At 34.6% G+C, this 25,723-nt stretch overlaps 1 protein-coding gene across 3 annotated transcripts in view; it reads left to right on the forward strand.

Annotated features, from left to right (window-relative positions):
- Nucleotides 1-22,898, forward strand: part of LOC143257630 (solute carrier family 35 member F2-like) — a 215,868-nt gene extending 192,970 nt beyond the window's left edge. The window contains exons 7-9 of one of the 3 annotated variants that reach the window (XM_076516662.1): nucleotides 2,664-2,818; nucleotides 17,268-17,376; nucleotides 20,879-22,898. In XM_076516662.1, coding sequence (XP_076372777.1) covers nucleotides 2,664-2,818; nucleotides 17,268-17,376; nucleotides 20,879-20,892 — 278 coding nt within the window. In that variant the 3' untranslated portion in view covers nucleotides 20,893-22,898. The other 2 variants (XM_076516661.1, XM_076516663.1) reach the window with 2 other exon arrangements.
- The last annotated feature ends 2,825 nt before the right edge of the window (nucleotides 22,899-25,723 follow it).

Genomic DNA, 25,723 nt, shown 5'->3' on the forward strand with positions numbered 1-25,723 from the left:
GAGACGAGAATCAAAACTATAACCAAAAAACACGTAGCATATTTCTACACATATTGGCAATAATTAGATTTTCAGACCTTTGTCTTTGTTACCCAGAATATTTGAGACAACTTTACGTCTCCTTAAATATTGTTAACTCTGACATTTGATATTATGCATTATCGACTTGTTTCCATACAACAATATGGGGATAGTCCATATATTTGAACAAAATGAGTAATTTCATGTGTGTACTTGTTAGCATACTAAATGTAAGGAACCGGCAAAGACATTGGGCGGCGAAATTACTTAACTTCTAGATAAAATACTCCCCACCAATGACTGTTGAGAAAACTTGGAATATGAATGTGTGTGTGTGTTTTTATTTAAGTTTTGGTTATTTGTATATCATTAGAAACCCCGCAACCAATAGTGTCATGAACCCACAAGGTATTTGGCACGAAAATAATAAAGCTGTTAGAATACCAACGGATTTCTAGGCTTAAAATTGCATCGTTATGCTAGTACCAAATTATGGGCAAAGCTTACAATATGCTTGTCATGAAAAAAAAAAACACATAGATGGATATATTACTCAACAGTACCCGCTAAAGATGTTAATGGGAAATGGATAACACCTGAAGCTTTTTGCAAACCGTCTTATATTATATAAATACCATAACCTTAACACAATGTTAGAAAATCATTTGAGAAATTATTTTGTTCTGAAAAGTCTTCATTTTTTGTTGTAATTGAAGTTATAAAAGAATCCCCCCGCCCCGGTAGGACAAAGGTAAATCTAAGGACTTAGAACACTAAAATCCGGGTTTCGATTCTCGACTAAAAATAACAAGAAACAGATAACCACTTAAACTTAAGTGTGCTGTGAGACATTATTTTTCTTTCTTCAAGCTTTGCTGCAATAATGTAAGAGTCCACACCTCACAGAGCAGCCTGTTTGAAAAAGCTTTGACAATTTTAAACGTTCTTTATATAGTTTGACAACTTAACGGTTTGGAAAACTCTAGAAGCCTTCTTGTACTACCATAATGAAAACATAGGATGGTTTGCTGGTTTAAACTCCCATTTCTTGTCGATTTTTGTATGGGCATAGCTGTCCCTAATTTTGAACCAAGGCTATGGGGGAAACAGCTAGTTAGGAACACTCATCTCAAACCATTAGCTACTCTTTTTTTAATTTTTCAATCACTCCTATACTTTGCCCAAAGTGCGGAACTCGTTCTTACGGCAGAGGGATGCATACCATGGACTAACTGATTTACAGTCCGAACGCACAAATCAGAAGACTACTACTGCCTTCTGTTATCTTAGTCAAATTACCAACTTGATTGTTGCTGTTCTTTTACCATTCACTACCGATTTGCTCCACATATTTCCTCATACTGAGTGACTTTGTGTCATTTACAACTCTTAATATAAAGAAATGAACAACACCCTGGACGAAATAGTTCACTTCGAATGAAAAGTAAATGGAGGCATCCATCAGTAATTTGAGTAATTAATTTAAAGGTCCGAAAGCAGTTTTGTGCGAAAAAATGGAAAACAAGTTTTTGAAAAATATATGGTGTCTTGACTTTACTGGTAGTTTTAAGGTTAAAAATTAAAACTCGTATGGCCCTTTTACCTTCTTGTTCCTTGAACTCCAGAATGGCACTACAGAATAAAGTCTCTTTTCTGACAGTAAATTTTTAAAATTTAGTTTTGCAACTTAATGAAATAAGAAAAAAGTTAGTATAAAATTGCGTGTGAAAATTCGATTTTTGATGTTTATATAAGCTAGTATGATTCGTTGTTTGATGTTAAGCTATACAATGATCTATGTAATCGAAACTCAAAGTCAAAATCCTTCAGACTTAGCATTAAGCTATTAGATGGCGATTAATATAAAGATGTTTTGTGATTATTAACTCTAAAATTGACTATGAATTCCCTACATACAATTGTGTGAGAAGCTAGTATATTCAATTAAGTGCAATTATACAATACAGCTATTTCGTTAATTTTACTTCCCTGCATTTTAATCAGTGATTTCTGATAACCCTAAATGATAGGTGAAAATCAATTAAGAGACTTAAATATTCTTAAATTATTGTTTTTTATGTGTTTTATTCCGGAAGTAAATGTTCGATTAACTTTTTTTTTATATCAGGATCTGTATATGATTGGAAATCTTTTCATTTCGCTAAATAGAAACAACAGTTTTTAAGAGCGGGTTTTTGATGTTAATTAAACTTAAAAGCATTGGAGAATATTTAAATATAAGAACACTCTCATACAGCAAAAATTTAAAAATGCTTTTAAATTATTTTCTTAATTCTGAAAAGTGGATGGGATCTATGGGAGAGCTCTAGATTCCGGAGCTGGAGAGTCGGATTCGAACCGTGCAATATCACACAATATTCCCCACAGTTTGAGCATGGATAGTGAGAAATAGGGTACTGCTGGCTAGCTGCTTTCCCTTTGTTGGTCAGTAGTTCAAAATTTTGGACGGCGTCATACGACCTTAGTAGCTTTGGCACATACAATAAAATAATTCCACTAGACAAATATAATAGATTAAGTCTATTAAAATAAACGTGATGAAACTGTTTCCAATTACAATTTTAATGTAGAAATACAAATAAATATTAAAGAACAATGTTTATTTTCGCCGTAACATTTAGTTGCTGTGCTCCTTGTGTTCTCCACGTGCCTCTTTCTTCTCTACGTCATCATGCCCTTCCTCATGAAAATCAGTAGCGCCACTGCAGTGAACCTGTCCATATTAACTTCTGATTTTTATAGTCTTCTTCTTGGAATATACCTTTTGAAATATGAGGTAAGTTATGTTTGTGGAAGGAGATAAAAAGTATCTAAACTTTGTTTTTCTGTGTTGTTTGTCCTCATGTATACAAGGCAGCTCTGAAGCGTTGCTTTCAGTTGCTATGCATGTGGCTTAGAAAAATTTACTTTGAGCTCATTTCTTGGCTTTACTGTTTAAATAAAGTTTATTTGCTGAAGCGCTAGTTTAACAAAATAATTGGTTTATCTAAATCATATACTGCTACTAATTGACTGAAATTAATTTGATGTTCATACTGATTTGGAATCATACAAACACAGAAGAATATCAATAAAACGACTTATACAATATTCTAGGTAATGGGTAAACATTCCGCTACAGTGTGTTTGGTCATCATTTTGTGAACTAATTAAAATATGCATTATTTTACGTAATATATGGTACTATTTATATTTCATTTAATTTTTGCCTTCAATGTTGTATTTCTTCCTTCAAAAAGTAAATAAATGCCGTAAATCATACGCATACCTTTTCTTGAATTTATGGATAAAAAATATTTTAGTCACTTTTAACGCCAAATGGAAGTAGCTGAGTGAGTTGCTGATCTGTAAAATAACCAATAACAAGGACCACTTTGCAGGGATCTCTGCGTCTGTAGAAAAAAAACAAAACAACAGTATATTCATGTATGAGACGCATTTGTAAATACAATTCTACAAGAAAGACAAGAACGTAGAATTCATCAGTACTGATGTAACATTTTGTAATACGATGAAACATCTTGACATAGTTATGAAAGATTAACTTTAAAAAACTTAGGTCCTGTGTATAAACAAATACACACCAACATCAACAGATAAGCTAAACAGTTTTCTGTAACAGTTGTAAAGATGGCCACCTACGGATGATGTATACCACAAATTTAATTAAAAACAAACAACCTAAGCAACTGTGTAGAACAAAATCTCGAAGCACCAAGTTCGTATGGTCATCGAGGATTGTTAGAAATCTTTATCTGTGCTTTTTCAGGTGGATATAAAAGAGTAAACTATTAGTTCTTTGGAAACGGTGTATATTGATAGATGTCGCTGTACAACCTGCTGCGACCCACTTATGATTAGGTGAGGCTTTTTAAGTGTGGTTTCAGTTTTGTTGTTCCTAAAACCAAAGCTACGCAATGGGCTGTATGTGATCTGCCAACCATGGTGATCAAAAGTCGAATTTTAGCGTCGTAAACTTGCAGATATACCGCCGAACCACTGGGGAGATATACATATATATGAGAATAAAGCTGAGGAAATGATAGGAGCAGGTTGCTGAAAGCAATGGCTGTTTGAGTGAATTAGTTTAATAAATTCATTTATTATATCTACAAATATTTGGGCATAAATTTCTCACCTATTTGGGACTAAATATTGCAAAATATTTTGTTTCTATGAAAGTTATATGAATTGCCTGAGATATGGAATATACACAAGCTGCCATACAAATGTCATCAGTTTGTTGGTTTAGTTGTTTTGATTAAAGTATCTGGAATATAAAGTGCTTAGAGCAACATAAGTTGTGAAACATTCATAATGCCTATCGCAAACATTGGGAAAACGTTCGATTTTCGAACTTGACAAGGCTTAAGCAATTGAGGTGTTGCCACTAAAAATGACATTCTATTTGATTGGGTATATGTAGAACTGAATTTTGGATAGGTGTACCCTAATTTAGAAAAAAAAATTCTAATTTAGCTTCACGGACCAAAAAAACATCGCATACCATGTGCAATTGTAGCAACCTAATTACTGCTTTTTTAACAGACTGACACACTCGAAATTTCAACATAATATTTTCAAAAGTTTATTGACAGAGTCGGTATCTTAACATTTTAAATAGCTTATTGACACAACTTAATCTCTTAAAGCTGTAGCAGGCTTCTTGTCAACCGTCGAAACTGTAACGAAAGAAAGTGAAACATTTTAATAGAATGTTCTAATCTTTTCCAATTCTGTCTTGGTATTTTATTTTTTGCTTTATTTGTCGTAGTTTTGTTATAATTTTAACATTTGATTTGGATACAACTTTCATAGCAATACGACATTTGGGCAAAATTAAATAGTAACTTTGTTTAATCAGAGGTTATCATGGGCGTCCCAGAAATTTCACCGCGATTGGTGAAAGCAAAGCGTAAATCAAGGAAGTATTTGTATAAAGGTATAGGCTATAATGTGGGGGTATAAAATGTTTCGGAGACGACTACGAAAGTAGGACCCACATTGCGGTGAGGATAGACCGTCTATCAATCTTAACACTGGTCTCACATAAAGAAATAAAATAAAGGAATAGCTATAGAAATTAGAAGAGCGAAATGTGAGTGCTCAAGCCCACGACGTCCCACACCTGCAGACAGTTGTGGGAAGGTGACTGTTCACCAAGATAACGAAGAATAAAAATAAATAAAAATTCATAAGAAATACAAATAAGGCACTACTCTTTGGGGATAAGTAAGTTAAATAAACATACCTCTTGAAGTTAGCATTTTAGCCCCCACTGTGGTGGTAAGGCACTAATTAGTAGCCCAGTAGATGAATTATATTAGTATGAAGGGCCCCAACCAGATATCTGAACTAACTAGTATTTTATTGAAATTATTTACAACAAAAACAATACAAGAAAACAGTACAAATGAACATTACATTAACATACAACAACATAACAATTTATACAGATATATACAAGTAATTAAATTCAAAACTACAAAAGTTATATAAACAAAACCTCAATTTAAGAAAAACAGAAAAATTGCAAAAACATACAAGTCGCAAGAAACTATTAGAAATATTTATTGCAAAAATATAATCACAAAGATGAAAAAAATTATTATAAAAATGAATAACTCTACACATAACTTTACATTTAATACATAAATATGCACTTCATACAAACATGTAAAAGTTATAAAATATAATTGAAAATAATAATAAATTATAGCTATAAAAAGAAAATATTTACAAAAATACAATAGAAAAACAAAAAAAATAATGCAAAAAGAAAATACGAAAAACAATATAATTAAAAACATACAATTTAAAAATTACACCGATTATAGGGGCAGTCTAAAAAATCAGGCTAGCTCTATAACGTATAAGCGTGCATATCGACAAAACATCCGGGCGCCACTGATGATAAAAGTCCCTCGAACACAGCAGTTGATAGTCGGCCTGAAGGCGGAGTAACAACTTGTATCTAGCCTTAGCCAGTGTCTTAAAGTAAGTCACCATGGCCTGCTCAAAAATGAATTGATTTCAAACGAGCCAGATGACGTTCTTGAAAACCATTACGGTGTAATGAAACATAAAGGCCAGGTGACTGGGAACGGGGACCGACACGTGATACAATATGGTTCTAGCCAAGATAGGAGGGACAAGGAAAAGGTGAGCCATCTTTTCCATATCGCCTCCGACGTCGGGCAAAAGATATAAACGTTCTCTCACCGGTAGGATGTAATGAACGACACGCCAGTTGAAAGCCTGGAGGTAACTATCAACATGGAGCATCACAATTCGTCCCCAAATAACGTCCCATGGAAGAGCAGGGTGGTGTTGCTCTATCCTGTGAGTACGGTCTGGGGCAAGCAGACGGTAGAGAGAATTGGAGTCCATTGGAATATCACGTGACATGGCGTGACAACGTCTGATCGCCGCAATAACGTCAGCATACCAAGCGGAATGATCAAAACACATTGGTTTACTCAGGCCCGGTGAAACAACAAAATGTCTGAGCCCTATGCCAATCAGGAAACGAGCCAGTTGGCTACAAGAATGATCTTCCCAAGAGAGACAGCGAATAGTGGTGGACAGGAAAAGAGAAAGACACTTGGTCTGAACACATGGGATGCCCATTCCTCCCTTGTGAGGTGGCGTAATTAAGGATAACCGAGACACCGTCTCAGTCTTACCACTCCACAGGCAGGTGTAGACATGCTGCTCGACAGTCCATGCACAGCAGTTGTTTAGAGGAAGAATAGTTCCGAGATACCATACCAAGGGGAGTATCCTCCTCTTCACCACCTCTGCCCTGCCGAACAGGTTTGCGAGGCTGTAACGATAGTTCCGAACTGCCGAACTGACACATTGCATCACCTCTTTCCAGACAGCCTCAGGACTCACAAGGAAAACAATCCCAAAGCATTTAACCAGAGAGGAAGTCCACGTCAATTCAAAAGGGCTGTTTGCAGATGAGGCCCATTTACTCAACCACTGAGCCCTAGACACGGGTAGTTGAGTTGGGCTGCACTGGCCTGAGAGTACTTATTAACAATTGCCAGTGCTGAACCGAAAGATGTTTGGTTTGCCAAAAAGAGGTTCACATCATCTTTATGGCTGACATACTTGATTGACACTCCTCCTGGCAACTGAAGGTCACACACCGAAACCGAGTGGTACTGATAAGAGAATAAGTACTCTATCACCAACTTATAGAGAGGTGATGATAATGGACATATCTAACGAACATCCTGACAGATGTGAAAGGAACCGTCAAGTATCCATTTACTAAGAGCCTCGTCGAAGAAGACGTATAAAACGTTCGCACATACTGCACAAAAACTGGAGGAAAACCATGCCTCTCCAGAACGTACCACAAACATCTGTGATGGATGTAGTGAAACAGGTCATGTAGAAGCATACAGGTTTGTTGGATACTTCTACCATGCATACCAGATGAAGTATGACAGCAATCAAATGGGCATACAGGACTTTAGATAGAATCTTTGCATCCACATTCAGGAGTGATAATGGACGCCACAAGAAAAGATCTTCAGACTGGGTGGTATCCTCACAGATTAGAGTAATTGACCCATCCAGTGCACCTGGAGGCATGAACCCATGAGTCAGACAGTTGTTTAAAAGTCTAACAAACAGGGGTCTAATAATATGTCACACGTAGTAATGGAATTCTGACAGGCCATCTGGTCCCGGACACTTATCAAGTGGCATGGACCAAATAACTGTCTAATATTCACCCAGAGTAATAAGTTTCACTAGTTGTTCAAATTGTGAAAGATCGAGGATTGACAAGAACTGTGTAATGTCTCGCCAAACTCCCTCGTCCATGGGTGAAGCCAAATATAATTGGCTATAATAGTTGAGGCATGTGCTGAAGATGTCAGTAATGTCCGAGGACACCTAACCGTATTCCCTCAACAGACTGGCAAACCTGCACCCTCCAAGAGGCTCCAACCTTCTCCAGATCAGACAAAGGGACCTGAGGCTACTCACAGACTCCTGTCCTCTTGCAAGTCGTTACAGAGACCCTAGTTTCCTCTACTACAGGTACAGAGGATTGTCCTGACGAGGCCTGGGCTATTCTTTGTTCTTTGTGGTCTTGTTTCCAGAGACTTTGCTTGCGTATGACGACACATGCTTCGGATGCAGCGATGTCGCGTTGTCGCCATTACATACTGGGCACTTAACAGTACAATTTTTGTCCAGGTACCCAAACACTAAACACTTTGGGCATTTCGGGGTCTTACATCGAACTGACACACGACCACCGAGCCCTCAGCAACGACACATTCATTGTATGCCTGGGTAATGGACCATGAGCGTGAAATCCTTAACTTTTATAAAGTTGGAGATGGGCTGTTTCATATTTACACATGCCCTCCTATTCCCCGTACACACTTCTGGGCGCACTTGATACGACTCTTGTTCTATTTTAAAATGATGTTACCGTATTCACTTCGTTCAGACGCTATTGCATAAAGAGCCGACCGGATCGTAATCTATTTAATGTTTTGTCCAGCCGGCTCCACTGGAACTTTTAATCCATTAAAGGTAAAGTATCCTTTATTTAATACAGTCTGGGTGACTGCGGACGACGACAACGTCGCCACATATCACCCTCTACCAAAATGTTGTAAGCGCTCCCACTGGCTACCCCTCAGATGTTCATTTATAGCGTCTATTACCGCCGAAGGTAGCGAGTCCGCGAGCACCACAAAACGAAGGGACCGCTGACGCACAGAAAAAGGGCGGATATCCAAAGCCATTCCGACCACAGTTCAACAAAACATAAAGACAAAAACTTACAATATTTTGACGTGCACACGACAAAAAGACATGAATTCTCAAAATACTACGCAGATTAACGAGAGAACTCACTCTCACAATATGGATCACACTCGACCAGGGCCAACGCACACAACTCTTAAATGTATTAAACCAAATTAAATAAAACCGAAAAAAAAGCACTCTAGACGAATTATACTAGTATAAAGTGTCCCATTTCTTATACACGATAACAATACAAGGAACAAAACACTAAGAAAATACAAAAATATAGAACAATGATATGAAATGAAATAACAAAAACAATTAAATATACAATATATATAACTATGTAAATGAACATGAGAACTACTATAGGAGAAATTGAAAAAACCAAAAGATACATACATACACCAAATATTAAATTTAAAAAAATGAATAGGTACATAAAATAACAATATATATAGATATGCACAAGTAATTAAATCCAAAAAACAAATAAACAAACTACAAAAATGAAACTAGAAAATTACAAATGATTAAAGAAATTTACCTAAAAGGAAATGAAATACAAAGGTTAAAGGAAAATTAAAACAAAAATTATCTAGGATTTAATTATCAGGTCATCCCATAAGTAATGTCCGAAAATTTAATACAGAAGGTGCATCATCATTTCTGTTTTTGTAGAACGTTTAAAAACTAAAATATGTAGTTGGACGTGTATAAAAATGTTCAGACAAGTAAAAGAAACTAACCCAACTCCACTTTATCCTTGCATCCACGTTCAGGAGCGATATGGGACGCCACGAGAAAAGATCTTTGTACTGGATGGGATCTTTACAGATTAGAGAAAATAATCCATCCAGAGTACGGGTCAGACAGTTGTAAGAAAGTCTAACAAATAGAATTTGGCGATAGAATTTCACTGGTAAGCCATCTGGTCTCGAACACTCACCACATGGCATGTACCAGATAGCCGCCCAACATTCACCCAGTGTAATGGGCTTCAAAGGTCGTCAGACCGTGATGGAGCGAAGGTTAGTGATGTCTCGCCAAATATCCTCATCCTCGGACGAAGCCGCATACAGTCGTTTATAATAGTTAAGGCACATGTTGAGGATGTCAGTAATGTCTGAAAACACTTGACCGTATTCCCTCAACAGACTGGAGATGTGCTTATATTTAGACATCTCTCATTTCTTACACAGTTGAACCTTAGTAACATTTCTGAGATTAAGCGGCTCCATCAGACTGGAAACACTCGCTACTCGGAATACTTTGACATATTCCAAGTCTTATGTCCTTTATGAACTTGTCAATGTTCGCAAGCATTCACTGGTCCATTGGTTTCCCCTAAGCAAGGCCGCTAAGTTGTCTTGCCTACTATACAGGGCAAGACGGCGAGTTCGCGAATATCGCATGCCTGCCTGCCTCAGCATCACAGTGAAGTGCACGCCAGACTTTGTGGAAGTTGAAGTCCAACAACGCTGAACGCAGAGGATGCACATGCTTATCACCAAGGACAATATTGGTTTGCGTTATCAAGAACTTGTTTAAAGAAGAAAAGAACATCTTCAACTCCCTCCCCTAGAGGGCGCATAGACATTAACAAGCCGGACTTTACGACCCTGAGTGTTGACATCAACGTACACAACCCGCCCTTCAGCATCACTATGTGACGCGATGATACTTCCTGAGAAGTTGGGGTTGAGGAGAATTCCCACACCTCGTACATGTGTCGAAGCGAAGGACCAGAAAACGGGAACAGGAAAATGATTTACAAAGGAGAAGTGATTCCTCCTAGAGGCGAAATGGATCTCCTGCAAAAATATCACATCAACCCGAAGGCGTTTGAAGAGAGAGAATGCTTAGAACTGTTTTCCATGGCTACACATTCCCTGGATATTAACAGGATAAACCCATCAAACGCTCTGGAGGGATCGGGTTACTTCCGCTGCTGCTTTGATGTTACGTCCGGCAACTTTTCCATTATCTTACAGGGGTACCCGAACCTTCTCAAAGGCCTCAATTTCCTCACGACCTGATAAGGGGATCTGAGCCTCCTCAGAGACCCCAACCACCCCATGACCCGATGACGGGGGCCCGTTCATAAGCTTTAACCCTTCCGACCAAGTAAAGAGGCTCGAGTTCTACACGTCTGACTCCTTGCAGGCCAGGGAAGAGGCCTGAACCTCCTCAAAGGCTCCACCCCCTCTCGGACTTTATAACAAAAATTAAATATTTTAATGGAATTGTGGTGTACAGTGTGGTGAAATCAAATGTTTGAATGTTATTTGTTCACAATTTTTTTAAATATTTTTAAATGGGTTGATTATTTTTATTATCCAAAAAGTATGTTTTTTTATTACTAACACTTATAGTTTTAATTTTATAAAATAAAATATTAAGTAATTTATTTAATACAATGACCGGTTGTTTAATAACTGTTCTTATTGAACTAAAAATAAATCTAAATTTAATTGGAGTTTTATGGAATTTGGGAATGGCATATAGAAAAAGAAAATCTACATAGGAATTTTATTTAAGATAAAGTTTTTTAAAAGCTTTAATGGAATTATTACTCTGTCTTTATAGTGGTTAATAAGTTTAAATGTTTGTGTACTATTGATTTCTTTTATCATAAAACTTTTTACAAATGATTACAACATTATAGTTAGTCTTATCAGTGGGAACTGTAACATATTTTTCTTCTATGCACCTTCTTCGGTCATCGTCAGGTTCACAAAGAAAGAGGTAGCTGACCGGAAGCTGACCACATGTTTGAAAGGGGTTGTGTAACTGAGTGTCGGAATGTAGAGGGCGGTATTAGATGTTTGAATATATAATTTTATTTATTTTATTATATTAATATAGGTATAAAGGCGTTCCCTTATATTGGTTTATTTTGGGTTTAAGTTGTTGTATAAGTAAGGCTTCTTTAATTTTGCGTTTGTTTATGTTTGTTTCTTTATTTAGTATTTGAGTGTTTTCTATGGTTACGTTGTGTTTATTTGACTTGCAGTGTTCGAAAACGTGTGAAGGTGACTTTTTATGTTCTTTGAATCTGGTTTTGAATCTGAGGTCTATACTATGTAAAAACTACACTGACAAACACCACGCCAACATTATTTATAAAATACAATGTGATAACTGCCACGACTTCTATATTGGAGAAACAAGTAGAAAAATGGAAACCAGGAAAAATGGAGGTGAACAACTAACTCTTCCCCCTCTCCCACGTTTAGTAGTGACAAACATGTTACTTAGTTATTGGAGCTAATGATCTGCGTGTGTGAGTGAAAAGAAGAAGCAGTGGTGTGTCTGCGTGATTACAAAGCTAGAAACAGGGTTTCGATACCTGTGGTGGGCAGAGCACAGATTGCCCATTGTGTAACTTTGTACTTAATTCCAAACAAGACAATACAAGAAGGAAGACGATAGTCACAAAATAAACCAGAAAAAATAGTTTTAATAAGCATTATAATCTGACGAGTAGGTTATTAAGTCTTATGGGTGAGATTTATAGATAATTACTGTAATTTATTTCCTTAGCCTAAAACCGACAAGGACATGTTAACTTCAATATCATCGCAATTTAATTTTTGGTCTAAACTTGAGGACGACTTGTTACCTGAAATGTTAGGTCATTTATTTTTTGGGCCTAAATCTAATAAATCAATGTTACAGTTACAGTTATACGTTTAGGTAGAAGAGAAGGATATTCCCTGAAATGTTATAGTAATCGTATTCTTTAGCCTAGACATGAGGAAAGAACGTTTCATAAAATGTGTCATAATCGTATGTTTTAGCCTTGATCTGAAAGAAGGGGTGTTCCCCTAAATGTTGTGATAAAAGAATTTTTAACAGTAAATATACGCTTCGTGATATTTTATCATCGGGTCATTGACATCTCACTATTTCCTATTGTTGTTTTATATCCGTTTCTTACTCCAGAAGAAATAAAAACTCAATATCTGAAATACTTGCATGGTTAATTTTCTTAGCATAGCGTTCAAGGACTGCTGTATCAGATAACTGTGTCATTAATTTTCTTAGTAACGATTTAGGGAAAATTGAATTCCTGAAATCCTTTCGTGACTAAATTTCTTAAAATAGGCTTAATGAAAAGCTATTACCTGAGCTGACATGTTAAAAATTCTTTCCCTACAGCTAAAGAAAAACTGTTGCTTGAAATGTTGTCATAATTAGTCTTAGTTATAAAACTATGGCGTGAAACGCTCTTATAATTCAGTTTTTTAGTTCTAAGATTGCCGCTTGAAACACTGTAAGAATTTACTTGAATAGTTCTTGGTCTGTATCCATGTCAAAACCCGGTTTCTTTAGCCCTTGGACAATAACTTGGTAGTTTTGTCAGGATTCAATTTCTTAGATCTAAGACTGTTTGAAACGTCACCATTATTTGGTTTCCTATCTATGATCTAATATTGGCAGTTGTTTTCTGCTTAATCTGACAGAAGATTTTTTTTTTACAAAATAGAAAAATAAAATATTCAATTTACGTCATTGCACAATTACCTACTCCAGTTTTAATACATATATGTTTCAAAATTTTCATAATTTAGATATTTCAAAAACTCAGAATTAACGAAGACATGTTACCAGAGATTCCACCATACATAGAAATATGTATTTTAAACCAAAGTAATTATTCTGATTCAATCTAATTTTCTTTCGATTTTCCTGAAAATTATTTTTCAATGTAAGTTTTTAACAATCAGTTCGTTGAAATTATTTTACAGTCTACCTTTTTATCACATACCTGGTCGACAAATGCCGGACGAAAATGTTTTCTCAATTAATATTAGGAGTTTAGATCCGTCGGCGAGCTACTGGCTTCAGTGTTTACGCCCGAGGGCAAGCTACTTCCTTCGGTGTTCAGTTGTATTTCTGCGTTTAGACTCGTAGAATACCCGTTGAAAATTTGTAACGGTTAGCCTTATTTTACGCTTAAAATTTAGTTGATAGTAATGTTTCTCGCAGTTTATGTCCTCATACAAGTTGTGTTTACTAAGCTTAAACTAAATCACTTTTCAAAGTCTTTTTTGTATTAATTAAAGAATTAAAACATTGCCAGTTTAAATATTACAAACTGGCTTTAGCCTAGTCGAAATGTAAAATTATAATAAATAATAATGAATAAGAATGTAAAGTACATTGTAAACAAGTTTGAGAGTCGTATATGTTATATGCCTCCCAATAGCACAGAGATATGTCTGTAGACATACAGGTACCGGATTGCAACACCCGTGGATAGGTAGAGCACAGACAGACTTGTGTGTACCATAGTGCAAAGTAATAAAACAGACGAACAAATCGTATTTATATTTCTCGTAATATTATGTGTAACCTCAAATGCTTTTATTTTCTTCATAAATTGTAGCGCATCGAATCCTTACCATAAACTTTTGCTAAAGCATCGGTTTTAACTAAAATAAAGGTTTTATGGAAGCTTAATGATCTGTTACAAACAAGATAAATTGTCAATGTTGAGATATTAATATTTATGCTCCTGATGGTAAGCAAGACTTAAAACTTTAAAAATCGGGTTTCGAAACCCATGGTGTGTAGAATACAGAGAACCCGTTTTGTAGCTTTGTGATTAACAAAAAAAAAGGTTTGTGATGGATCAAGAACAAATGTGTGTACCATATTTACCATAATAAGTTTAATCACGCATAAAGCATTTGCGATTACCAATTTCGTCATTAACAAAAATTGTGACGAAGAAATGAATTCGCTTGTTCTTTTCTTCAAACCTGATAGTTTAGAGTGTGTGGAAAAGATCTATTAGTTTAGAATTCTGTTAAGAAATGTGACCGATAAACCACCAGACATCACTTCTTTTAACCATCTGTTCAAGAAGTATGTGAAAATCATCATCTGCTATTTAGAGATGACGTCACTTGATCTCATTACTGATGCTACTGAGGCCCCCGCTATACAACCCAACCCACAAGTGGAAATGAATTTCAACTCGATTTCTTGAAATCACAAACGGTGCACACGTAGAGGTGTACTTATAGCTAATGGTATTAGGCAAAAAAAAAACTTTGTACATATGGCTTTCAACCGCCACAAATCGTAACTTCGTTACGGTTACTGTTGTGTCACATTCTGTGTATTGCTTTTTCTGGCATTACCGTTGTTTACTGGTAGACTGTTCATCAGTCTTCAAAGTTCAAACGAATTTTCATTAAAGTAGCACTTTGTTATTTGTAGATTTAACTTTCACTCCACGTTTTACTTGTTTTATAACATTAACAGCTGAATGGTTCTGAGTAGAGAGGGAGATATTACCATTAGATACAACATCAAGTGAATATAAACTAGAAGTGAGGTCTTCAACCAAAACGTAGATAACGTATAACACGGAAAATGTTTAGAGACTGTGCGACTACGATCTAAAATGTTAATTATGAATAACACGAAAAATATTGTGAAGTAGAGTGGCTATGATCCAAAACTTTAATTATGAATAACATGGAAAATGTAAATATGTTTGCATAATATTTTAAATATTATGGCTAAGAAAAATGTTCCACAGCTAGTTAGGTCTAAGAAATAACCGAAATATTGTGTACTGACTGACAAAAATTTGAAAGTGTTTAAATGTCTAAATTAAAAAGTAGGCTTTACTGCCTTATGCGAATACTACTGAGTTTGATGTTAAGTATAATGGTATAAAACTGGCTGTCTGTGCTGTGTCAATCAAGGATATTGAAACTAAGATTCTGGACGTTATGTATCTACAGACTTATCGCTAAGAGCTACTTTTAATATTAGGTAGGATTAGGTGTCATTATAGACCTATTATAATAACATGTGATGGTTACTAAAGTAATACGTTTACTCCATATAAATGCTAGTGCATACTAATAAGAGTTAGTTTCTTGCAGTTAGGCTAAAGTGAAAATAAAAACCTTTTACCATTTCATGTGGCGGTTACCATGGTAACGCTACTTTATAATTCTTGTTTCGGTACATATCACTAGAAGCTAGTTTGGTTTATACGGTTAAGTAAACCTAACGCCACTTTATTTTATGGTCACCGAGGTAATGCTGCTTTACAATACTTGTTTTAGTACAAATTACTGAAAACTCAGTTTTAATACTTGGTTAGGCTTAAGTGACAATAAAGGCCTATCACTACCTTTTTTGATGGTTACCAAGTCATCGCTTGGTTAGAATTCATGCTTCAGTAGATATTATTACTGAAAACTAGTTTTAATACTGATTTGTTCTTATTTCTTAGTCTCTTGTCGTTGGTAAGTTTCTTAAAACAGTTCTCGCTAATATTAAAATCATCTTATATGTTTCTATTCCATTTTTTTATGACCGTTTAAAAGTTTCCTTTTTGGAAGTTCTTGACAGATCAGCTAATATGCTGTCAGTTTTCTTAAATTACAAAAAGAAAGAGCAAACTACTTTCACGTATTGCCTAATAATAATGAAACCTTATGTTTGATCTAGCAATAATGAAAAAGTCTTTCATACAACATGTAGTCATCTTATACTGAATTTGGAGAATCATGTCGCAGTTTTGTTACCTAATCAACAAAGATATTTATAGTAAATTGAAAATACATGTATTAATGATAAAAATGAAGAAACGGTTAATAAAGTACTTAAAATTAAAGATGATGTTTAGGTCTTGGGTGTTGTTGGCTGCGAAGAGGATGTTGCTGATTTACGAAAGGATTTAGTTCGTTTATTGAGTTGGCCAAATAAATGATAGATGGGTTTTAATTATGATAAATGCAAGATAATGCATGTGGATTATCACAATTTAAATTATTTGGATGGGAATAACTTTAGCAGTGTCATGAAAGTGTGTGTGTGTGTGTGTATGTTTTCTTATAGCAAAGCCACTTCGGGCTATCTGCTGAGTCCGAGCACTGTGCTGTTGTTTGTGGTAAAGCAAATAGGATTTTAGGTTATATCTACAGAACCATTGAATAAAAGTCTAAAACGGTTGTAATTTCATTACATATTGGTTGGGCCATTGATTTCTTTCTAAGCATTGCTAAAATTTTCAACAGCACATCAGTCTATTATACCTATTCATTTTTGCACCATTGCAACAGCGTGTTCTAATCATGTGACCACCATTCACCAATCATACTGCACCATTTGTATATAGATGTGCGTTTTAACTTTTCTCCATATGGCTACAAAATGTTGAATGTGCTTAATCACAAAATTTATATCAGTTTAAACCTTAAGTTTCGATTTTTTGTATTTGATTTCCATTGTTCATACTTGTTTGTTTTTGAAATGTTTCTTTTTTTCAAAATTATGTTTTGTTCGTATGTGTAATCATATCATATACATGTTTAACTCTGTTAAATACTGGAATCGATAAATTATAGTTAACATTTTGTTGTTACACTTTCATTGAATATAATTTTTTACTTTCCTCCCAACAGTTCCATTGGCTATACCTCCTTTCCTTCACCTTCGTCATCAGTGGAGTTGTTCTTTACAGCACAAAGCCTGCACCAGTTTTAAACGAAATCCGGTCTCTGGAAGCTCAAGGTGACTTAGAGATGGCGCTACAAACGCCTTATAACACAAATATTTATAAATCAGCGGGATCTAAAAAAAATACACCACGTTATGATTTTAGCACAGAACAAGATAGAACTAAAGGCGTGACTGTGGTTTCTGTATCTCATGCCGTTTGTGTCCACGCATCAGAAGACTCGACACGAGCCGAAAGACGTAACGGAATGGCAAGGTTTCCATGCCATACCACCTGCTGACCGGTAGACTAAATTAAGACAAATAAACAAACAAAATAAAAACGAGTCGTTCCGTACTACTGTAAACTAGTTTTCTGCTTGTAACTTTGGCGTCGTAAGATGGCACCCTTGAAGTGCATTGAATAGATAAGTTAAATCTAGTACCTTACGTCAACCGGGAGGGAGGATATACATGTAGTATTAGAGGTGATGAACACCACGTGCAACTCTTCTCTTTCCTACCCCAAGACAAGCACGGATGTCAGGAGCCTGGCCTCGAAAGGCCACAATAACAGAGCTCTTTAGTGTTCCGTTTTATCGACCACGCTTGTTGATAGTTATGGAATGCTAAGTGCTTGCAGATAATTAAAGATGGCGCTGTGATTTATATTACCAAATTCCGAGTTAAAAAGAAAGAAATACGTCGTATTGAGCACAAGTAACCGATCAATGTAGTCAAACATTTCCCTAGTTTGATTAAGAGTTCCATGTACAAAGACATTAATTGATATAATCGCTCTTGAAGCTCTGCGGTATTGGTGATTTTACTTGACAAAAGCTAATCTTATCTGTTATTGATTCGTCAAACAAGACCTAATTCTTGGTTAATTCCTACTGTCTCTCATTCGTCAAGAAGGCGTTATAACGGTTATAATATAAAGTCTGTTACGTGAGCCCAGTGGAAAAACTTACACCTAAAAGTTACACACCAAAAACTTCTAAAAGCAGTGTTTTTATTTGTAAGATTTTTGTTGTTTAGTGTTACTGAACCCTTCTGGCTATACTATATTCGTAAAGCATCGTTTTAATATTCGAACTGATTTTAACAGATGAAATTTTAAAATCGCATTCCAAACATGTAATTCTGGTGATTGCGAAGATCCCAGAAATATGTTTTTGAATAAGATATGAGAAAATTGGAACTTACATAAGTGAAACACTTCCTTTCTTTCAAAGTTTCTCGGCTATTAGCGAAGGGAAACGTGCTTAGGTATTTGTATTAGAAACAAAACAATAGAGTTTTAGGAAACCTCCTTTCCCCATCCTCAAAACTTTAATACCTATTTTGTTGAAAGGAAGATTTTTTTTTCTTCTCTTAAGCACTTACAGCCATGCTAATTTAATTTGGTTTTTATACAAAAACATAGAGAGACGGTAATCCATGTAAATAAGTTGTAAAATACGCGTACTTATGGACTGTTACGTTTCTTGTCAAGGATTTTTAAAACGTATGTTTTCCATGACAAGTTCTTAAAAATCAGTTTGCAGATTCTTAGAACAATACATCTATTCTTTGATAGAGACTTAGAGCTTAAAATTATCAAGTGCAAAGAAATATATTTAGTTTAACTAAAAACGAATATTAAATATACATGTAAAAACGACTGGTTTGGGTTGAGAAAATTTTTATGTAGAGGAGCGAACAAAGTTTCGACCTTCTTCGGTCTTCCTCAGGTCCATACAAAGGAATACCTTTATACCTATATTAATAAATATAATCAAACATCTAAGCACGCCCTATACATTCCTACACTCGGTTACACAACCCCCTTCAAATATGTGGTCAGCTATCGGTCAGTTACCTCTTTCTTTCTTTGTGAATCTGACCGCGACCGTTGTTCGCTCTTCTACATAAACATTTTCTCAATCCAAACCAGATGTTTTTACATATATATTTTTCTCTACAAGTGGGTTTTCTCGTCATCACTGAAGTATTAAATAGATGAATTATTGAATAATCCAAATATGGGCATTTAGTGTATGTAATAAAGCAAATATGTTTCTAATTATTAAACTGTGTATTGGTAAAATTTTTAGTGTTGTTTAGGCTTGTGTATATATTTGGTAGACAAAGAAAGTAGTTCTTTCTTAAGGAGACTTACACGGTTAACATTTTGTGTACTCCAGACTGGTACCACGCTGACTGATTCTCCAGAATTATGTTTTGGATATATAGTAACTAAGTCAAAATAAAATGAATTTTGTTTATTTGTAATGTTTTGTAGTATTAGTTATTTTCCTTTGTAAATAAATGAGTACCCTGGGACAACGTTCCCCAAGGAATTTAGTTTTAATGATGTTTATTGACTTTCTCCTAAACGTGACAGTTCTATTTCTCTCTAGTTTAATGAAACGACAATGATGTAATTTCCTCTTGATACCAGTGTTTCTTTAGTTGAATTTCTTATCCTTTGAACTGCCTTCGTACGTTTAGCATACGCTGTGTTTTTTCATTGTCATTATTCTTTGCTTCAAACACTTTCAGTTTGTGCAAGTATAACTTTAATACTATATTGTTAAATTGAAATATTTTACTTTCAAGACCCTCATTTCAAAGTCACACTGGCTCAACTTCAGATTCCATGTTCCAAAGTTTTTCTGTTTTTATAGCTTGGTTCGATATTCCATATTGGCTGTCGTTTATGGTTTGGTTCCATAATCAAAAGGTGGAGGTTTATCATGTCGCTCTATGTTCCAAAGTTACACTGGTTTATCGTCTGGTTCCATATTCTTATATTATACAGCTTATCATATAGTTGTATTCCATTTTGAACTCTAAAGTTAAATACGCACCAATAGATAAAAAAGAGAAAAAACAGAAACTACCTTTTAGTAACTGAATACCTTACTGAGTTAAAACTTTCAGAATTGTGAAGTTTTATTACAGGTGGAGATATAATACTGACATTACTTTAAATTTGGCGTTTATTTGATGACAAAATCAGCTAATTAGAAGTGAAACAGTTGAAAAGGTATACATAGTACAAACTAAAGGCTAACCCTAAAGAACTTTGAATAACTAAAATGCTAAGCCTAAGTATTTGTAATTAAATAAAGAGCTAAGCCTAAATATGTTTTACTAACGTTGCTTATCATATTCGCGCATGATAAACAAAATATCGTGAAAACAACTGTAAATAATTTAACTATTGTTTGTTTCACAGTACAGTTCTATATTTTAACTATGTTCTATATATAACAACTGTTTAACTATTTTTGTTCCATCTCGTATATCACGCTTCTTTAAAAAAACTTTCCTTTTATTTTCTCTAACCTTTTTCTTTTCTTTTCATCACGTAAACCATTCGGCAAATTGATTATTTTTATATATGTTACATTGTTTACTGATATCTTTCATATAGTGCCTGTTTTTGTTGTAATAGATTTTCTTTTCACTATATATTTTCTCATTAGTTAAACGTTTTTATAAACTTCTAACGTGGCTTGAAGACTGTTTTTCATTCTTTTCTGGTAAAACCCTTGATATTTCATTTTCTTCTTGCTTATTGTTTCAGACCATGCAAGATGACGACGTATGACTTTTCCAGTAAAAGCTGTCGCTACGAATGTCCTTGATAATCCACAAATGTAAATTTATAGAAACTGTATAATTATTTCGTGTATTGTATTATTTTATGTTGAATTTTGTTTTTTGTGAATTATTTAACGAAACTATAGCTATATTATGTTTTTTGTTTTTGTTTTTACACTGATGCTAACATATACATACCTCATCCTAGTAAATATTAGTATTTTTGTTTGTGTAGCAATATAACTGTAAGACAGTTGATATTTTTCGCTATCGGTTATGGCTTAGTTTAAATTGATTTATAACAATTTAAGAGATTCGTTTTCTTTAATTAATGCATTTTGTTAGTACTTTACGAAATTTTTGTAAACTGCAGTAGCATTCACCTATCGAGGTCGTTTCTCATGTCGCAATGAACTAAAAGGGAGCTGATGTTGAACATTAATGACTATCTTTACCGTAGAGCTTCATAACAAACAATAGATGCATCCTTCAATGTCCCTGACCTAACTAGATAATTTTACTGAACAAATTATGAATATTCTTATAAAATTATTCTTGACCATCAAAGATTCAGAACCCTGAGATATACAAATACCCTAATGGTAAGATAGGCTCTATTTAATATTGGAGAAAAAAATTTGCAAAATAAGAACTAGTAATAGCCAAATCTTTCTTTAAGTCAACAAAGTGTTCGATTAAACCAACGATAATACGAAAGGATACAATACTCTCGGACCAGTTCTCTGATATGAAAGTCTGCTTTAGATAGTTACTGTTATCGCGTGTTCTCTTACTGTTAATAACTGTTATTTACAGTTCGACCATCTCATGTCCCTTAGCAACAGATAAAAAAAAAAGTTGCTTTTGATAAAACGAGGAAACTAAGCAATATTGTTTCCAGGATATGTGATTAGTAACTCGACCCAAATCTATTTCGTTTGATAATACTAGACGCGGCTCAGCAGAGATAGTAACCTCCAGAAATCCATAACTTGGCAACTAGATTGGCGCCTGTTTGGTTTCCATATTTTGATTTTCGTCCGGATTACAATGGCTTGTGTTAACCAGAAAAGAACACAAAAAGGTTTGAACTGAATTTACCGAAAATGGTAGCGTTACTAAAACTGTAAACACTACACCAAAAAAACAATCATTAGGCCTAATATTTGAGATTAAAATCCAATTTTACTACAGAAAGTTTGTGAGGTGCTCTTTTTAATTACCACGTTACTGATTTAGAATCATAAACGTATTTAAGCATCTTTTGATACTTTGAAGTTGGTTATTTATAAATAGACTAAAATATAAAAAATGCACTGTCTGTAAAAAACGTCAAATATAGCGTGAAAATCATTCGGACCGATATTTAGAGTTAAGAGAAAATTTAATTATATATCTTACACCTTTCTCTTTATTAATTTATTGCGAGTTTTAGGTCAGAATGTTTTGAAATAACGTCTTAGATTTATCTTTGTCTACCATGCTTATATGATCTGTTATAACTATTAGACCATAATTTGTTTTCACTGGACTGAGAAGTTGAAAAATGTTTAGTTGATCTGAAGTACCGTTTTAAGTGATGAATTTGTTAGTGACCATTAACAATTGTAACGTGTAATGTTAGTGACCCTTGACAAATAAAGCAATATTAATAGCAAACGTAAACTGAACGTCTTTGAGCAGAAGAATTTATTGTTAAACGTTCTAGCCATACGCACATGTTACACACGAAACTTCGCTCAACAAAGAGATTTTGATAATTTACATTTCCGTTATAAGTCTTTCTTTCTGTACTGTTGCTGTATTATCTTCATCAGTTGTGAATATTAGCATTATGACCGTTTAACCTGGAACTTAAATATGACGTCAGAAAGGAAGTTACTGAACAGAACGTAACGATTTAGCATCTGAGAAATTATTTTTATAAAACAAATAGAAAAAACCATACATGGTTTCACTCTTTCGTTGTCATGACAATTGTAATAAAAGAAGTTTGCGTAATGTAATTGAACTACATTGGTTACAAGGTTTTGTTTATTGATGGGAATAGTTTCTTGTAATCCGTATTATGATTGAAAACACACTTCGTTCAAGTGTTGTTCGACGTTTGTTGCACGAATAGAACGTTTAATAATGATACACAACCAAGAGAGAGGTTGACACCTTGTTATACGTAATTAGAAAAAGGGAGTCCGTATACGAAAGAAGTAAAGAGCGAATGGCGGAACGAAAAAAAATCCAATCTTGTGTTTATTGATAGTGTCATCAAATATCACAAAATTGCAGAGTAAAACAAAGATGGCGTATCCATATTATTCAAACTCTTTCTAGAGAAATCTCCAACACCAGTGGCGCGTGAAATCATTTCCCCCAAAACTTTAATTCGACTTTAGTGCGTGAGAAAGTGAAGGCCTTCTCTTCTCTCATGCCCCACTAGAGCAATATTGAATCCAAGAAAAAGAACGTAGAAAGAAACAAACGTTACTGAGGAAAATAGAATAGTGTAATAGCATGTTAAGTGTGGTGATCAATCCTTGGGCAATAACAACCTGTTTCTTGCTTTTTTATAAACTCACGATAACACTACGAGAACCAATCATTGTAAGTTATTTTTATTTGTTGTTTTTACTTGGAGAAAAGCCATATTGAGCTATCTGCGGTGTTCAATGCGGGGAATCGAACCCAAGATTTTAGCGTTGTATGCTTACGACTGATTCCTCATATTCAGTCTTTCGTTGATCATCAGTGAACTACACATATATATTGAACTGTCAATTAGTTGAAATAATTGTTATAATTAATTTAGGCCCGGCATGACGAGGATGGCGTGTTCGAATCTCTATTTGACCAAATACGCTTGCCTCTTCAGCTGTGGGGGCGTTATATTCTGATGGTCAATCCCATTATTTGTTGGTAAATGAGTAGCCCAAGAGTTGGCTCTAATCTTAAACTGCTACATTAGGGACATCTGGCACAGATAGCCCTCTTGTAGCTTTGGGCTAAATTCAAAAGAAACAAACAAATAAGTAACTTAAAGAAACTGAAAGTAATCATACATGAAAACCTTAATGTGGATAAGTTTTGTTCGGAGGTGTGAGATATTACTACTATTATATTCACCGTTTCGTATACAGGTAAAGAGAGATAAAAAAATAACAAATAGATTCACTCGTCTAATGCGTTTATTTTGATTCATTTCTAACGTTTTTCAAAGAATATTTTTTCCTTAGATATTAGCAACACAATAATTTGAACGATCTTTTCTTTGAGATCATGAATCTTAACTTGCTGTAAATTCGCTCTAAATAGCTTATGTCATCTTAAATGATGTATTGTTGTTTTCTTCATCGTGGAAATGATCAAGGTATGGTTGAATGGAGATTTTGATTGCCACACTCTTAGTGACGATTGAAGCAGCAAAGGATGGTGGGTAATAAACCAATTTAAAACCATCTTTAGCGTTGGACAAGTACAAGCATTACTCGGAAAAGCTAAAAAACCTACCCAACTAGCCAGTCTTTCGTATGATGTGGGGAACCCCTATCAAGAACACGTATGACAGGAGTCGCAAGGTTGTGAAAACGTTTCGTAATGGTATTAGGAAACACATCTGAGAGTAGAGAACTTTATGTTTGTCTGGTTGGACACTTTTTTTCTTTGTCGTACGAATACGACCGTTTGCTACGTTAAACGGGGAATTTCCAGTCAGAGACTTTTACACTCAAAATATCAAGTTTACCCGAATTATTTGAAAAATAAAACATTTCTCTACACAAACACTATACAAGTATCTTGTGATTGATGCCTGTGAAAGATACCAATTCAACATACCAAAGGACACAAAGCCATACAATTATTTGTTCTTTGTGTTCTAACAGTTATATTTTGTTCCAGAAGGTAATCATTTAGTAAGAAATCATCAAACTTTGAACAAAAAAAGGAAAAACTAGAAAGACTAAAAAACTAACGATGTCACAAGGTTAAACCTTATTATATATACGTAAGCACCGAAATACTGCAACGTTAAACGTTATTTACTACATATGTCTATGTTCCAACATCAAACCTTATTCGTTGAATATTTTTATGTTCCAAAATGTTCAAACGTTAAATCTTTTTTGCTAGATATTTTATGTTCCAAAATGTTACAACGTTAAACCCTATTTACCAAATATTTTTTATCTTAGAAATTGTTGCAAGACTGAGCCTTACGTCCTTAATAAATTAGTAAATCATAGGTTTAGTTAAAGTGATATTTTAGACACATACGTTTTATTTGGGAAGGTTGTAAATCATAGGTTTAGTTAAAGTGATATTTTAGACACATACGTTTTATTTGGGAAGGTTGTTTTTCTACTGGTAAAATTTTATACTGGGGTTTGTGTCTTAGTTTAGACATATATTTACAATTATTATCTATCATATACAGATCAATTGGCTACACAAAAACTACATATTCTCACCATATTCTCAAAATATCTCCATGACAATCTGCGTCTTCCGCTTACCATTTTACATCTTGAACTAATAGCTACAGTAAATCAGCATGAACTGCATCAGCTAGCTACTAGACAATTTTAATACAGTTACAAAGTTAGCTATCATATCAAGTAATCCTTGTTTATAATTGAGCATAAAAAGTCAGCGAATGTTGTAAATAAAAAAACTGAGATTTAAAAACCTGTAAGTAGGAATCATAAAAAAGAAGTAAAGAAACAAGGCTGTAGAACTATTTACTCAAATTACAAATTCCATGAAGCCCGGCATGGCCAGGTGTGTAAAGACGTTCGACTCGTAATCTAAGGGTCGTGGGTTCGAATCCCCATCG

The sequence above is a fragment of the Tachypleus tridentatus genome, chromosome 7 (genome assembly GCF_004210375.1).
Source record: "Tachypleus tridentatus isolate NWPU-2018 chromosome 7, ASM421037v1, whole genome shotgun sequence".
NCBI classification, from domain to species: Eukaryota; Metazoa; Arthropoda; class Merostomata; order Xiphosura; family Limulidae; genus Tachypleus; species Tachypleus tridentatus.